Here is a 13,977-nt window from a genome sequence, read left to right as displayed (position 1 = left end):
TTATTTCGTACAGAATATTTATAGAAATAAATATAGAACTTCATATTTCAAACTTTTGTTCAAAGAATATACCATTTAATCGAAAATCTTAAGATTCTAAATATGTCGAATAAATAAACATGATTTGTAAGACAGAACATTGTAAATAAAAAAAATATTACTGGGATTTGGTTAATAATATTTTGTGATGAGATGTCTTAAATAATTTGATTAAATTGATTAATTCAGAAACAAAATGTATTCAATTTATTCGATAGTTTTTAATCAAAATGAGTGGCAACCCTGGATCTGCCAATATACTCCTCCTGCCCTGAAGCGAAAATCAATAGTCGCCGCCATATTTTTTCACGCGTTTTCTTTAACGCGCTTGGACTCTCGAAAATGTTTAGATAAATAAGTTATTTAAGAACAAAAGTAGTTGAAAGTGTTGCCTATTACTCGCAGGCCAGTGAAAATTCAACAGAGCGCCCATCTGACGCATCGCATTCAGTAAATCCCATTAAGAATCTTCTTAGAACCGTGGTCTCCGGCATCAGCGTTCGTGGGTGAAAAAGTGTGTGTGAAGCCAAAGTTGCCGAAAGCAAGAAGAGAGTAAAGAGCATGGAAGTACCACAAGTGTCTTCTCCTCCGTCCGGTGGCCCACGTGGTGGAGGCGGTGGATATCGTGGACGCGGTGGTGGAGCCCCCATGCGGGGAGGATTCGATCGCGGCCGTGGACGCGGACGTGGTGGCCACTTTATGGGCGGCATGCGGGGGGGCGGTGGAATGGGTGGTGGACCACCCATGCAGGGCATGATGTCCGGGCCGCCACGCGGAATGCGCGGTCCTCGCGGTGGTCCTGGCTACCAGGGTCGCGGGGGTGGTGGCTACCAACCGCGTGGTGGCGGTCCGATGGGAATGCGGGGTGGACGTCCACCCATGTATCAACAACGTAAGCACCATTATATCCCTACCTCCGCACTGAGTTCCAATCCAATCCATTCCAATCCAATCTCAATCCTAAACAGCTCCCAAACAACACACAGGTGCCGAAAACAACAAGACCGTGTCGCCAGTGCCCGCTTCCACGGCCAGTGCGGATCAGCAGGGAGAGCCGGCCGCCAGTGAAGAAGGCACCGATGGACAGACCCCGGCATCAAGCGCTCCGCCCACCGGTGGCTCGTCTTCCAGCAATGGCGGTGGACCCCCGCCCTATATGGGCCGCGGGCGCGGACGCGGTGGACCCTTCAGTGGACGCGGACGCGGTGGCGGCTACAACCCGCACATGAACGGCAGCGGCGGCGGCAGCATGTACGGCGGTCCTCACGGACACCACAGCAACTCGATGGGTGGAGGTCCGGGCGGAGATCACGGATCAATGCCGCGACGCGGAGCCCCACGCGGCAGGGGCGGTTACAATCAAGGTATGAGTCGGCCCCCCTTGCATCACCATCATCAGGCACATAATTCCAATACACAACTTGCACCGGTACCAGCTCTCAAACGCGGCGCACCCGGTGGTCCTGGGCCCAAGCGTGGACGCTACGAGGGCGGTCCCTACAGCCAGCGACCCATGACGCCCAAGTATCACACTCCCCAGCAGCATATGGGGGGCGGCGGCGGTGGTGGCGGAAGCATGGCGCCCCCATCCTCTTACGGATCACCACCAAGCCATCATGCTCCTGCTCAGAGGTACGTCCTATCATCTTTGAACTAATATATATATTTATGAGATTTTTGGTTCTTGTGTTACATAAAAGATTATATCAGACATGAAGAGAAGCGAGAACAGCACCACCCGATATTCCTTTGTTTGATTTTAATATAAACATTGTCCTGTTGCAGCCACCATGGATACCAGGCCCACGACCAGACCCAGCAGGTGGATCCATACGCCCAGAGCGGCTACAGTTCCCAGACCGCCCAGCCGGGCTACAACGGCTACGGCCAGAGCGGCGGCAGCAGCTACACGGGCCACACCTCGCAGGCCAGTGCGACAGCCAGCGGCAGCTATGGAGCTCACCAGGGCACAGAGTACGATCAAAGCCAGTACCAGAGCTACAAGTGGGTGGTCTATTTAAAATTGTTTACTCCCAAGATGATTTTAGGATGAAACTAATAACCCGGCATATATTTTTAGCAGTTCCACAGGCTACACTGCGCAACAGGACACGCGCTATCAGTACGGCCAGGACTACAGCCAACAGTACGGCTCGACTGCCGTTGACTACAACGCCACAGGCCAGGCCGACTACAGCCAGCATGGTCAACAGAGCACTGGCTACGACGAACGCTCCTATGCGGGCTATGGTATGTCACTATAGGCATTGGGTTTCTCAAAATATTATTTAAAACTCGACCGAAACATAAACAAGAGATATTATATGGTCCGATACCGGTGTCTTTGCAGATTCGCAGGCCTATTCTCAGAACTATTCGAATGCAGCTGCTTACTACTAGACAACCGCATCCGCTCCGCATCCCACTCCCACTACTGATGGCTTAAACGGAGAGAGAGAGAGAGAACAGAACGCTGCGCGTGCTCAGATAGGCCGGGAGACCCAAAACTAAGGGATTAGGGCAAAAAGAAATCAAGTAAATGGAGGGGAAATTAATAATATTTGCAGAAGAAACTTGATATATATGTAATACACAACACTCACATAGACCCTCAGAACATATAATTTGTAGATTTAAGATTACAGTTCCCTTTTTCTTAGCATTTAAGTAACTCGTGTTGCAACGTCTTTCTATATAAGCCCCGAACTATATTTTCCTTTTGTTTTCGTTTTGTCACTACCCCTCAAAACCAGATGAAAATAATTAAAATTTCTTGGAATGCCTGTTAATTAATGTTTTGTTAGTAGACATACGGATCTATCCGCACTGAGCTTCGGCCTAAAACAAAAAAAAAGAAAAGAAAACAACAGTCTGTGCTCCTCTAAAGCCTCATTTATAGTAATGTTTCTACTGTAACCAAAGTATGCTTAGAATCATAATATTTATATGACGGAAGCACGAGAACGAACGTTCATTATCACCTCGATGAACCTACTAAATTTTTATATTTTGTGAAATATGTCATATTGTACACAAGAGAATGCAATGTATAGATTTTAGTTGATAAGCTCAAAACGAAAAAAACGAAAACAATTCTATGAACTCCCAAAAGTTTTGTTTCCACTCCCAAAAACTCGAGTAGTATCTGAAAACATTTATGATTTTGCAAGATTGTTGCTTTATTTACCATATTGACGTGAATGACAGAAACAAGAATTTTTTATTTTTTCTCTTTTTTTTTTTTTTGTTTTTTTTAACAACTTTTTGATAGCAACAAAAGTTTATACTTATGTAATTCTTATAAAATAAGCTGAAAAAAAAAACCAATAACGAAATACACGAAATATATTAGCAAAAGATGCAAAATCATAACCAATATCAAAGTCAATAAAATAATATTCAAAAATGTGTTTAATGGATTAAACTTATTTAAGCGTACATATATTATTTCAAATATTTTGTTTAAATCAAAAGTAAATCGATATAAAACCGAATAATTAAGAAACAAAAACTGAAGCGAAATCAAATAATGAGTGAATTGAAAAGAAAAAAAAAAGCACAACACCTAAGACTGAATATACATTTTAACGAAACGTGAAGCACTGCAAGCTATAAGCAACAAAAAATCATAGTAACACGAGAGACAAATGAAAGAAACTACTGCCAAACAATTAAGTATAAACAAAGTACTATCTCAGTATAAGATGCCAATCTAACAAGATCTTCAAAAACCAAAGAACAAACAGCATCCAAGCATTTTTCAAATGCCAAATGTACCTGAAGAACACTCATGAAAGTCTTAAGAGTATGATGAAAAATACGTTTCGAAAGTCTCATCGACAGAAGTCATTCCAAAGTAAAAACTAATATCGCGCAATATTTTCAAATTCGAAAACGTAAAAGAGGGTTGAGATTACACAAAAAATTAGATAAACATTGAAAATAACAAAATGAGAAACAAAAAATCGCAAAAAATTCCAAATAGCAAAAATAATTTTTAAAAAACTTTTGGTAAGTTAAGCTAAAAGCCAAAAAATATATATTTGAACAAAAAAACTTAAGCGTAAAAAGAGCTCAACAAGCTTATTGTACTATTGTGCAATTATAATGAAATTTTTCGAATTTTTTGTCTGATATTTAATATCTTTTGATATTATTCCCCCTTTGATAGAATATAAATTTTAAAAAGCTGTTGAGTTCTGAAAAAAAAAAAAAAATAGCAAAGGCGGCCATATTGCCGCATTTTCACCATAAATTGTAGAATTTAGTTGTTTTTTACAGGATTTAGAAATGAATATTAACAAAACGATAATCAAATCTGAAGGAATGGATTTGTCATTGGTGGTAATCCAAAAACTATACAACACGAAAAGAAACAAGTAAAAAATGAGATTTTAAATTAATAAAATATTTTGTTTTCAATGTTGCACTTTTATGTTATTTATATATTTTCGTTTATGTTAAAAATGATTTTATTTGTTATGGTTAAGAAAAGTTAAATGAGATAATTAGGTTTTAAAACCGATCATGTTAAGAATATATCAAAAGTGATTTAATGAAAAAGACTGAAAAATATCTTATACGAAACGATGACATCTCAAAGTACAAACACACAGAGATATAACTAAAATTAATCGAAAAAAGTATATTCTAAACTAATAATCCATAGTGAAAGGTCAGAATGTCGGTTTTTAATTTTGTAGTTTTTAGCCTCGAATGCAAGTTAAAAATTTGCGTAAACAGGAACAAGATCAAATCATTTAAGTTAATGTTTTCAAAATGCAAACCGACTATAAATTACTCAAGTATAAAAAGAAACCCAAACAAAAATTTTGAAGAAAAAATATAACTCAAAAACTCAAATCAAAATGAAAGAATTCACTGACTTGTAAAGAGATCAGTCAACAAATCATTGTTTAGTGCATAAAATCATATTTTAATTTACACGCTATGGCGTTTTACGAGCGTGAAGAATCCGATTCAGCATTATTTCATGTTTTCGTGTCGAATAATTTGATTTAACGTATTCTATTATTTGTTTGATTTTTTTATTAATTTAATAAAAACTTACAAATGGCAACAAACATTTAAATTGAATATGCAATTAAATGGAAACTTTTAATAATTTTTTTCAGCAAAAAAAAATCAAATATTGAATAAAAAAATATATCCCAGTGGAGCGAATGTATCTGCAACAGTTTCCAAAGGAAATAGCGTTTGACGATGTTCCCGAAGTACACATAATTTCAACCGCAACTGTATTATTTACGAATAACATATTAACCCATTAGAAACCAATTTAATATCAAGATATTTATATAATTACGACTAAAAAATACTTTATTTGGAATATGGATCTAATGGGCTAATTACACGGTGCGACAGTGAAAAAACACTTGAGAAACGAGATAGTGTAGGTTGTTAATCTGGTCGAAGAGAACTCAAAAATATTTTTTTTATATTTTAGGAACCCTCCAATTTTTTTTTATTTAAAAAAAACCGTTTTTCGGGACTTTTTTGCGCTTAAAAATTCCTGAACGCGTTTTTTTCAACCGATTTCAAAATTTTCGGTGTTTTTCAATAGTTAAATGTTGTAGCTTTTGAAAAAAAAATATATCTTCGATTTTGTTGAACAAAAAGGACAAAATTTTTACACCTGAAACTAAAGTTTTCGACTTTTATTCGTGTTTTTCGGATTTTGATGCCAGTTTTTCGGTAAAACTTACTAAAATTCTGTCATGTTTGCCACATATCAATGTTGTCTCATTCATTCTGAATAAAACGAGACAAATTTCATCAAAAAATAATGAAAATTGGTGAAGTTATAACGCTTTTCCCAAAAAAAGTCAACTCAACCTAGCGGGCGCTTCGGAGGAACAATGTGTATAAAAATAAGAGTATATTGCTTTCTTCTGACAAAAAGTTTGTCATTTATGCCACATATTAATATTGTCTCAATAATACTGAATAGAACGAGACAAATTTTATTAAAAAATAATGAAAATTGGTGAAGTTATAACGCTTTTCCCAAAAAAAGTCAATTCAACCTTGCGTGCGCTCCGGAGTACCTGTGTGTATAAGTCAGGAATATGCTCTTCTTCTTATAGTGCTCCCATGGTTTTATTGACTTTTTTTGGGAAAAGCGTTATAACTTCAACAATTTGTATTATTTTTTAATGAAATTTGTCTCGTTCTATTCAGTATTATTGAGACAATATTAATATGTGGCATAAATGACAAACTTTTTGTCAGAACAAAGCAATATACTCTTATTCTTATACACATTGTTACTCCGGAGCGCTCGCTAGGTTGAATTGACTTTTTTTGGGAAAGGCGTTATAACTTTACCAATTTTAATTATTTTTTGATGAAATTTGTCTCGTTTTATTCAGAATGAATGAGACAACATTGATATGTGGCAAACATGACAGAATTTTAGTTAGTTTTACCGAAAAACTGGCATCAAAATCCGAAAAACACGAATAAAAGTCGAAAACTTTAGTTTCAGGTGTAAAAATTTTGTCCTTTTTGTTCAACAAAATCGAAGATATATTTTTTTTTCAAAAGCTACAACATTTAACTATTGAAAAACACCGAAAATTTTGAAATCGGTTGAAAAAAACGCGTTCAGGAATTTTTAAGCGCAAAAAAGTCCCGAAAAACGGTTTTTTTTAAATAAAAAAAAATTGGAGGGTTCCAAAAATATAAAAAAAATATTTTTGAGTTCTCTTCGACCAGATTAACAACCTACACTATCTCGTTTCCCAAGTGTATTTCGTTTTTTTTTTTTTGTCGCACAGTGTTATGGTACTTTCTAAAAGAATCTTTTAAGAAATTTTCAAGCTTTTCAGACTTAATTGTTTTTAAATTATCTATCAAGCATTAAAGATATAGGGGAAAATAAATAGGTACTGCAAGGTACCTAGCCTAATAGGTTCTTATTTAAAAACTAAGACTTCTAAAATAAACTAATAAAAAATTGAATTCCTTACACAAAAAGTAAATGATTTTATCAGATTTTAAAAATTTCTATTCTTCCTTTTTCAAAATTAAACTCGTTACTAAAAGAATAGTTAAATAAATAATTATAAAAAAAATATATTGTCTTTGAATTGAAAAATAGGGAAGTGGGGATATTATGTCAAAATTATGTTCTTTTCTAAGAGCCTCCCAAAAAATCAGATAAAAAACAGACTGAAATTGCATTTTGGCATGCATTCATTTATTGAGAGGAAAAGTTTGTCTTTATTAAAAATGGAATCGGAAGAAATCGTATAAATGTTAACATATTTTCGGATATATTATAATAATGCTTCATGCTAGGGAAATATATTTGAGATATCTTTGAATTTATCCAATACGTTTACAGTAAATAGTGTACAGTATCCTTATTTACTTTGCTTTGTTTGTAAAACATTAAAAAACGAAATATTTAAATCAAGTTTTGTTAGTACATTTCGGGGGTCTTTGAATATGTACAATTGTGTGAGCTTTTTTTTATAGAAACATTGGACACATCGATTTGTTATTTAATGAACTAGAGAGCTTCCAATTGAGTATAGTTCTGAGTTTCCGAGTTGATTAGATTTACATAATTATGCTGAAGACGCCAGAATTGGGTGGTGCTTGGGGAACAAAAACGCTTTTCGCCGCTCGTTGATCAAGGTCCTGTGTCGTGGGTTCGTCCGTGAAATCAATTAGCAAGGGGTCCTTCATGGGTTAATATCCTTAACGCCTTTTACCGAATCGCAAAAAGACATGATCGACGTCCGTACGCTTGTTGTAGTTTTTCAAAAGGTCATCAGAATTGGCCACCAGAGCTAAGGAATAAATTTAATCCTGAAAAATATATCCTTTCATTAAAGATTGGACTTACCTGACGCCTCGTTGTTAATGTAGGACTTGAGGGCCGAACTCAATTGATCCGAGTTCTCCAGAGCCTGACAGACCTTCCTGATGTGCTGGGGCATCTCCTCGACAATGCCGACCTGGCAGAGTGGAGGGGCCTGGGTGGCTGCCTGTGTATTGGCCACAGCCAACAGGATGACGGCCAGGCAGCAGGCAAAAAAGAACTGTGCAAAGGACATGCTGCAAGAGATGATGGTGGAATGGTAGTAGAACGGTGTGCACTAAAGATGATTGACATCGCTGGCTGGTGACAAGCTTATTAGATTACCAGGAACAGCAGTTGCAAGCTAGGGGCAAGGAGGGAGCCTCACTCATCCTGGCCGGAGGGCAACTCATCGCTCTAATTTTGATTAAGTATAATGATCCTAATGCTACGTGCCTGATTGCCACTCAGTGTCGCCGGCGTAGCTATGGCAAAGTATTATGCATAAATGGAGTCCTGCTCTGTTGCAGGCTGGAGGCCAGGTTTCCATTTTAAATCCCACCCCCATTTGGCCTTAATGCCGCCCTAATATGTTTGCGCGGCTGGCAATTTGTCTCTATTAACGGTCTGAGGCTATGGTAATCTGTGCCGATCCTTCCCACCTGAGTGACGTTGATGGGCTTACAGTCCCCATACGCCCCGTGGGCCGACAACCAGATGCAGTTGGCACACAAACACCTCCACTAGGAGCCGAACATGCGAACGTGTCACCCATGCATCTATTTGGCTTATAAGCAACCTATTGCCAACAAATGGCAGAAAGTGGGGGCATCGGACCATTTCAGAGAACCCAAAGGGCACGTTTCAAGGATCCAGAGAACAGCTCTGGCTTCAGACTCAACTAGTGTGCACGGAATGCAAATTAGTTGCAATTGCATCCCCTAAAGTGTAGGATAACTTGTCAGTTTTAACTAGATTCAGTTTTAGTTTAAATGGTTATCAGTCGGACCATATCCTTGGCTCACTTTTGACTCAAAAACTTGTTGTAAAAATACCTTTTTAAAATTTCTAGTAAAATTTTAAATCGAATCAAGTTAAGCTTAGTTGAAATTTATTTTTGAAAGATCTGTATTTCAAATAATCTAAATATATTTAGATCTAAAAAAAATTATGAAATGAAAAGTCTATATTCCAAATATGTTTTGTAATTCTGGACTTTAAATATTCTGTAAATATTTTAGAAAACCACAAATATGAAAAATAGTTTTTAAAAACTATGATCTTAAATACCCTAGTGTTTTTCAATCCTGCCCTTTAAGCGTTTTTGAGTAAAATATCTTGACATTTTATATTAATATTTAATTCACAAAAAACACAATTTTTTAAACACTTATTTTCACCAAAAGAAGTATCCAAAATTCTTGAACTACACACCTGTTAGGAGTTGTGGGATATGAGGGTGCCTCCGTTAGAAAAATGTTACTAAAAGTTAGTTGGCTGCACTAGTTACTTGAACTTGTTGAACGCAAGAACTTGAATGATGTCCTGCCTGCACAGGACATCCGCTTTTATTTACTTCCGTCGAGGAAGAGCCCAGAAGACACGATGGCCTGCGATTGGCTGGCTGAAAATACACACACAAACAGAAACATAGAGATACTAGTCAGGGGACCACATGTTGCGCTCCTGGCAGGATACTTGGTGGGCGTGCTCAAACATTGCTCATACGCCACCGCCACCGACACCGACCAGAGCACGATGCGGCGATAGCTGTATGTCCTGGGTAAACTTTCTCCTGTCACCCATCGCGCTGCCCAATATGTTTGTCTATTATATAAGTTTATCAGCTCTTAATTATGTTGTAAAAGTTGCGCTTTTATGATCAGTGGTCGAAGCCACCGCATATTTATAGGTAGTTACAACGATTAATACTCCACTTACGGGCCATTTCCTGTTTACGGTCCACTCCCACGGACTGGGCTTTAAGATGAAACTTTAAAGTCCTTGTCCCGCCAGCTGCATTGTGTTTCTCCAGTCCGGGAACAGAGTAATCTTCGATTTATGATGCTGGGATTTGCTGGCGAAGCGTTGCAATTAATTTGAATCTGTTCGTGGCTGGAATGCAAAAATGTCCAGAGTATTTTGACTGTGACGTCAGGAGTCTTTTCTTGGCCATTTTTGGAGTTGGAGTAGGAGGCAAAGTTGAGTCCATGGTCCAGACTTTGAATTAAGCAATAAGAGAATCTAATTTGTTTGTCGTTAGGAGGACTAATGGAAGAGGAAATAGTCTGTTGTGGGATGAACTGGAAGCTGAATAACTAATAAAATATATCTATGAAATATGGCTAAAAACAGAGATTAAATATCTTTGTCCTATTCTTTAAATCATATAGAACATATATCCTATTCTAGAAAGCATCCTAATACTTCCCCGCGTTGTTTCTCATTAAGAATGTAAATATTAAATATTTATCTATAGCTATATTGGTTCTATTAATTAAGATACAATTAAGATAACTTAAGATAAGATACTACTTATGGTAATATCCTAAATTTTTAAAAATTAATTCACAATTTCATTTTCAAATATCATAATTCTATAGCAAGTAACGAAACCCCTGTTCCGGGTCATAACTTCCCATCATGCCACTCCATCCCAGGGCCCAGTGCATTACCACAACGCCCACTAATTGGGTTACATTTAGCTTCCATTTGGTGTCATCTTTGATGTGGACGAATCCGGTCAAATAATGCAATGAATGTGCCATATGCGGCACAATTCGGGGGAAAATCGAGAGTGGCGGAAAAAGAGGCTAACACGCGTCGCCGGGCCAACAATGTATCACGAAATTTGCACAAAATTTGAATAAACTGATTGGGTGTCAGTTGAATGCGAATAGTGTCAGTGGCGAAGGGAGAAAAGTGGAATAGGTCATACATATATATACGTATATAGTTTTCAGTGCCCACCGATTAACATTTAAATTATTTTCGCCGGCCTACGCAACTAAATGGAGGAAAAACCCCAGCCAGATTTGTTCAAACTTTATTTCACTCATGAGGATAATTGTACAAACTAAGTGGAAACAGAATATAAAGAACCCTAAGGACTCCTCAGTCCAGCAACTTGGCCACAATGGGATCTGGAGCGGACATCGCGTAGCCGAGGTGCTGCAGTGCCCGTCGGATTTCGGTGAAGACACTGGCATCGTCGATGGTCGCCGGTAGGATGACCTTTTCGTTCCGGGCAAAGTCGGCCATCGCCTTGCGCATCGTCTTGCCGGAGCGGGTGCGGGGCAGGTTGTTAACGGAGGTGATCAGTCGGAAAGCGGCAATGGGTCCCACCACATCCCTGATTAGCTTGATAATCTCCGCCGATAGCTTGGCGTCCGTTTTTTTGCAGTTCTCTACGGGAATATACAAGCACAGTGGCACCTGACCCTTAGTCGCCTCCGGCACTCCAAAGACGGCCACATCCACGACGTCAGGATGCCGCAGAACGGCGTCCTCCAAACTGGAGGTGGACAAGCGATGGCCAGCAACGTTGATAACATCATCATCCCGGGCCGTGACAAAGATATAGCCACGTTCGTCCTTGTAACCGGCATCCATGGTGTCGTAGTATCCCTGAGAAGGAGTTTATCAGAATATATTTGCAATAAAATCCACAAAAATAGTTTACATTTCTTTCCTCTTCACTTACCGGATATTTCTGGAAGTATAGTTTACGGTATAGCTCCTCGTTCTTGTATAAAGTGGCCATATTTCCGGGAGGCAGGGGCAGTTTCAGGACAATCCTTCCCAGCTCCGTAGGCAGGGCTTCGCATCCATCCGGTTTCAGGATCTTAACTGCAAGAGAGACATCCCAGGGCTTTAATGACTTCCTAAGCCAACCTATCTGGAGCATCACTCACTGTCGTAGCCCATGAGGGGCAGACCCGTGGAATAGGTGGGTGGACTGAGGTTCTGCTGGTAGCCCAGGCATGTAGCAGTCACCGCGGATCCTGTTTCCGTCTGCCACCAATGATTCAAAACAGGAACCTTGAACGTCTTCTCAATCCACGCCTTGGTCTCGTAGTCACAATGTTCTCCGGCAATGAAAATAGCTCGCAGAGACTTGGTGGAATACTGACGACCATAGCTGATGTCCGGATCGGCGCGACGGATTACCCGGAAGGAGGTTGGCACGGAGAAGATAGAACGGACCTTGTACTGGTCGATGATCCTAAAATATCAAGGGATACTTGTTATTTTTTTACTCTACCAACCTCTTAAGTTCTTACCGGAAATACTGCCCAGGATCCGGGGTGCGGTCCGGCTTTCCCTCGTACATGACACTGGTGGCGCCCAGGCAGAGCGGACCATAGCAGATATACGAGTGGCCCACCACCCAGCCCATGTCCGAGGCCGCCCACCAGGTGTCACCGGGATTGATGCCGTAGATGGTGCGGAGCGTGTACATGAGGGCCACCAGGTGTCCACCAATGGTGCGCAGGACGCCCTTCGGCTTGTCCGTGGTGCCCGAGGTGTACAGGATGTACAGTGGATCGTTGGCCTCGATGGGCACACAGGCGATGGGTGGCTCATTCCGAGACATATCCAGGACATCTGACCAGAGGACATCGGCGTCATCTAATTTGGTGGTGTCTGGAGAGATATCCCGATGGAAGATGATATTTCGCTGCGGCGGCTTCCAACGCGACATGTTGATGGCCGAGTGCAGGATGTCCAGGTAGGGAACAACCTTGCCCGGCTCCACGCCCACGTTTGAGGCGATCACCAGCTTGGGCTCCACATGCTCGATTCGCGAACAGAGCTCCCTGGCAGCGAAGCCCCCGAAGACGACCGAGTGGATGGCGCCGAGTCGCACTATGGCCAGCATGGCAATTATAGTCTCCGGGATAAGAGGCATGTAAATCACAACCCGGTCTCCCTTGGTGACGCCAAGTTTGGCCAGGCCACCGGCCAGTAGGATGATTTGGTCGTACAACTCCTGGTAGGTTACTCGGCGCACTGTTCCCGTCAACGGACTGTCGTGGATGAGGGCCACCTTTGCGCCCCTGCCGGCAAGGATGTGCCGATCGATGGCATTGTAGCAGGCATTCAAGTATCCCCCCACATACCACTTTGTGAAAGGAGGATTGCTGTTGTCCAGGACCTGCTGCCAAGGTCGGTCCCAGTCAAGGAGATGGGCTTGCTCCTCCCAAAAAGCCACTGGATCCTGGACACTCTTGCGATATGCCTCCAGGTACAGGGGATCGTGCGCATCGACGGGCATGCCGCAGACACTGTCGCCTGCGAAGAGGTGACCATCAGTTAGTCGAGTTCATTGTTCCCACTAGCCCAGCCCAGCCGAGCTGCCAGCTGTATTAAATTAGGCGGCTAAACTAAATTACAACACTTCCAGCTTACGCCATTGAGGCGAAATTGAATTTTAAATTTTCTAAATGTCGCGGTCACTCAACTGATTTCTGTAAGCAGCCCAGCCTAGTACATGGATAAGTATATAGGTGCCCCAACCAGACGACGCCGGAGCATAAGGCACACGTCATTCTGGCTGGAAGTTGGACCCTGGAAGCCTACGTCTTGCATAAGCCAATCGGAATCATTAACATTGCGGGTTGTTTAGAAAACAGAACTTTAAACAATTATATCACAGTCTAAACAATACATATTTTATCAAAATCTGATTAAACTTTTGAAGTAAATACTATAGTCTATAACTCCTTAAAGAGTTATATCCTTAAAGGAGTATTTGATTTAAGGCTTCTTTTAGGTTCTTAAATAATGAATCACACAAAAACACAAATATGTACAACCTGGATATCAATTATTCCTTTAAAGTCATGCCATTACAACCACATACTTCGTATTTCATTTTGTTTTCAAAACTTACTGCTTTCGGAACTCATGATATTCACAGCACGAGCACCAATTTCCATTATAATATTCGATTTCAATGGTCTTTTATTAAGTTTCTTATGTATTATTTTTAAGATATAACTACTATATATCCTATATAGTCCGTACAATCAGCGCAGCACAACCGTCACAATGAAGTCGATACTTTGAAGTGCCAGTGGAAAATGTAGAACGCAAGTAAAAAC

At 40.2% G+C, this 13,977-nt stretch overlaps 3 protein-coding genes across 9 annotated transcripts; 1 reads left to right on the top strand and 2 right to left on the bottom strand.

Annotated features, from left to right (window-relative positions):
• Positions 1-303: 303 nt before the first annotated feature.
• On the top strand, positions 304-3,449 carry LOC6503416 (loricrin). 7 transcript variants are annotated; one of them, XM_014903659.3, is made up of 6 exons: positions 304-931; positions 1,026-1,403; positions 1,476-1,671; positions 1,825-2,043; positions 2,123-2,289; positions 2,390-3,449. In XM_014903659.3, the coding sequence occupies exons 1-6, from the start codon at positions 601-603 to the stop codon at positions 2,437-2,439; spliced, it is 1,341 nt and encodes a 446-aa protein (XP_014759145.1). In that variant the 5' UTR covers positions 304-600; the 3' UTR covers positions 2,440-3,449. The 7 variants fall into 7 exon arrangements, with proteins under 7 accessions (XP_014759145.1, XP_014759142.1, XP_032312308.1 ...); XM_001967437.4 differs by having other exon boundaries at positions 305-931; positions 1,008-1,403; XM_014903658.3 differs by having other exon boundaries at positions 305-931; positions 1,008-1,403; positions 2,120-2,289.
• Positions 3,450-4,108: 659 nt separating this feature from the next.
• Positions 4,109-9,441, bottom strand: LOC6503435 (dromyosuppressin). The gene is made up of 3 exons (XM_001967436.4): positions 9,305-9,441; positions 7,916-8,127; positions 4,109-7,859 (listed from the first exon to the last, which is right to left on the bottom strand). The coding sequence occupies exons 2-3, from the start codon at positions 8,124-8,126 to the stop codon at positions 7,768-7,770; spliced, it is 303 nt and encodes a 100-aa protein (XP_001967472.1). The 5' UTR covers position 8,127; positions 9,305-9,441; the 3' UTR covers positions 4,109-7,767.
• Positions 9,442-10,904: 1,463 nt separating this feature from the next.
• LOC6503434 (acyl-CoA synthetase short-chain family member 3, mitochondrial) lies at positions 10,905-13,967 on the bottom strand. The gene is made up of 5 exons (XM_001967435.4): positions 13,767-13,967; positions 12,154-13,165; positions 11,785-12,095; positions 11,574-11,719; positions 10,905-11,497 (listed from the first exon to the last, which is right to left on the bottom strand). The coding sequence occupies exons 1-5, from the start codon at positions 13,810-13,812 to the stop codon at positions 10,985-10,987; spliced, it is 2,028 nt and encodes a 675-aa protein (XP_001967471.1). The 5' UTR covers positions 13,813-13,967; the 3' UTR covers positions 10,905-10,984.
• Positions 13,968-13,977: the final 10 nt, after the last annotated feature.

Source organism: Drosophila ananassae, chromosome 2L (genome assembly GCF_017639315.1).
Source record: "Drosophila ananassae strain 14024-0371.13 chromosome 2L, ASM1763931v2, whole genome shotgun sequence".
In the NCBI taxonomy this organism is placed as follows: Eukaryota; Metazoa; Arthropoda; class Insecta; order Diptera; family Drosophilidae; genus Drosophila; species Drosophila ananassae.
Note: the sequence above shows the minus strand (reverse complement) of the source record. Positions and strands in the feature narration are given on the sequence as shown.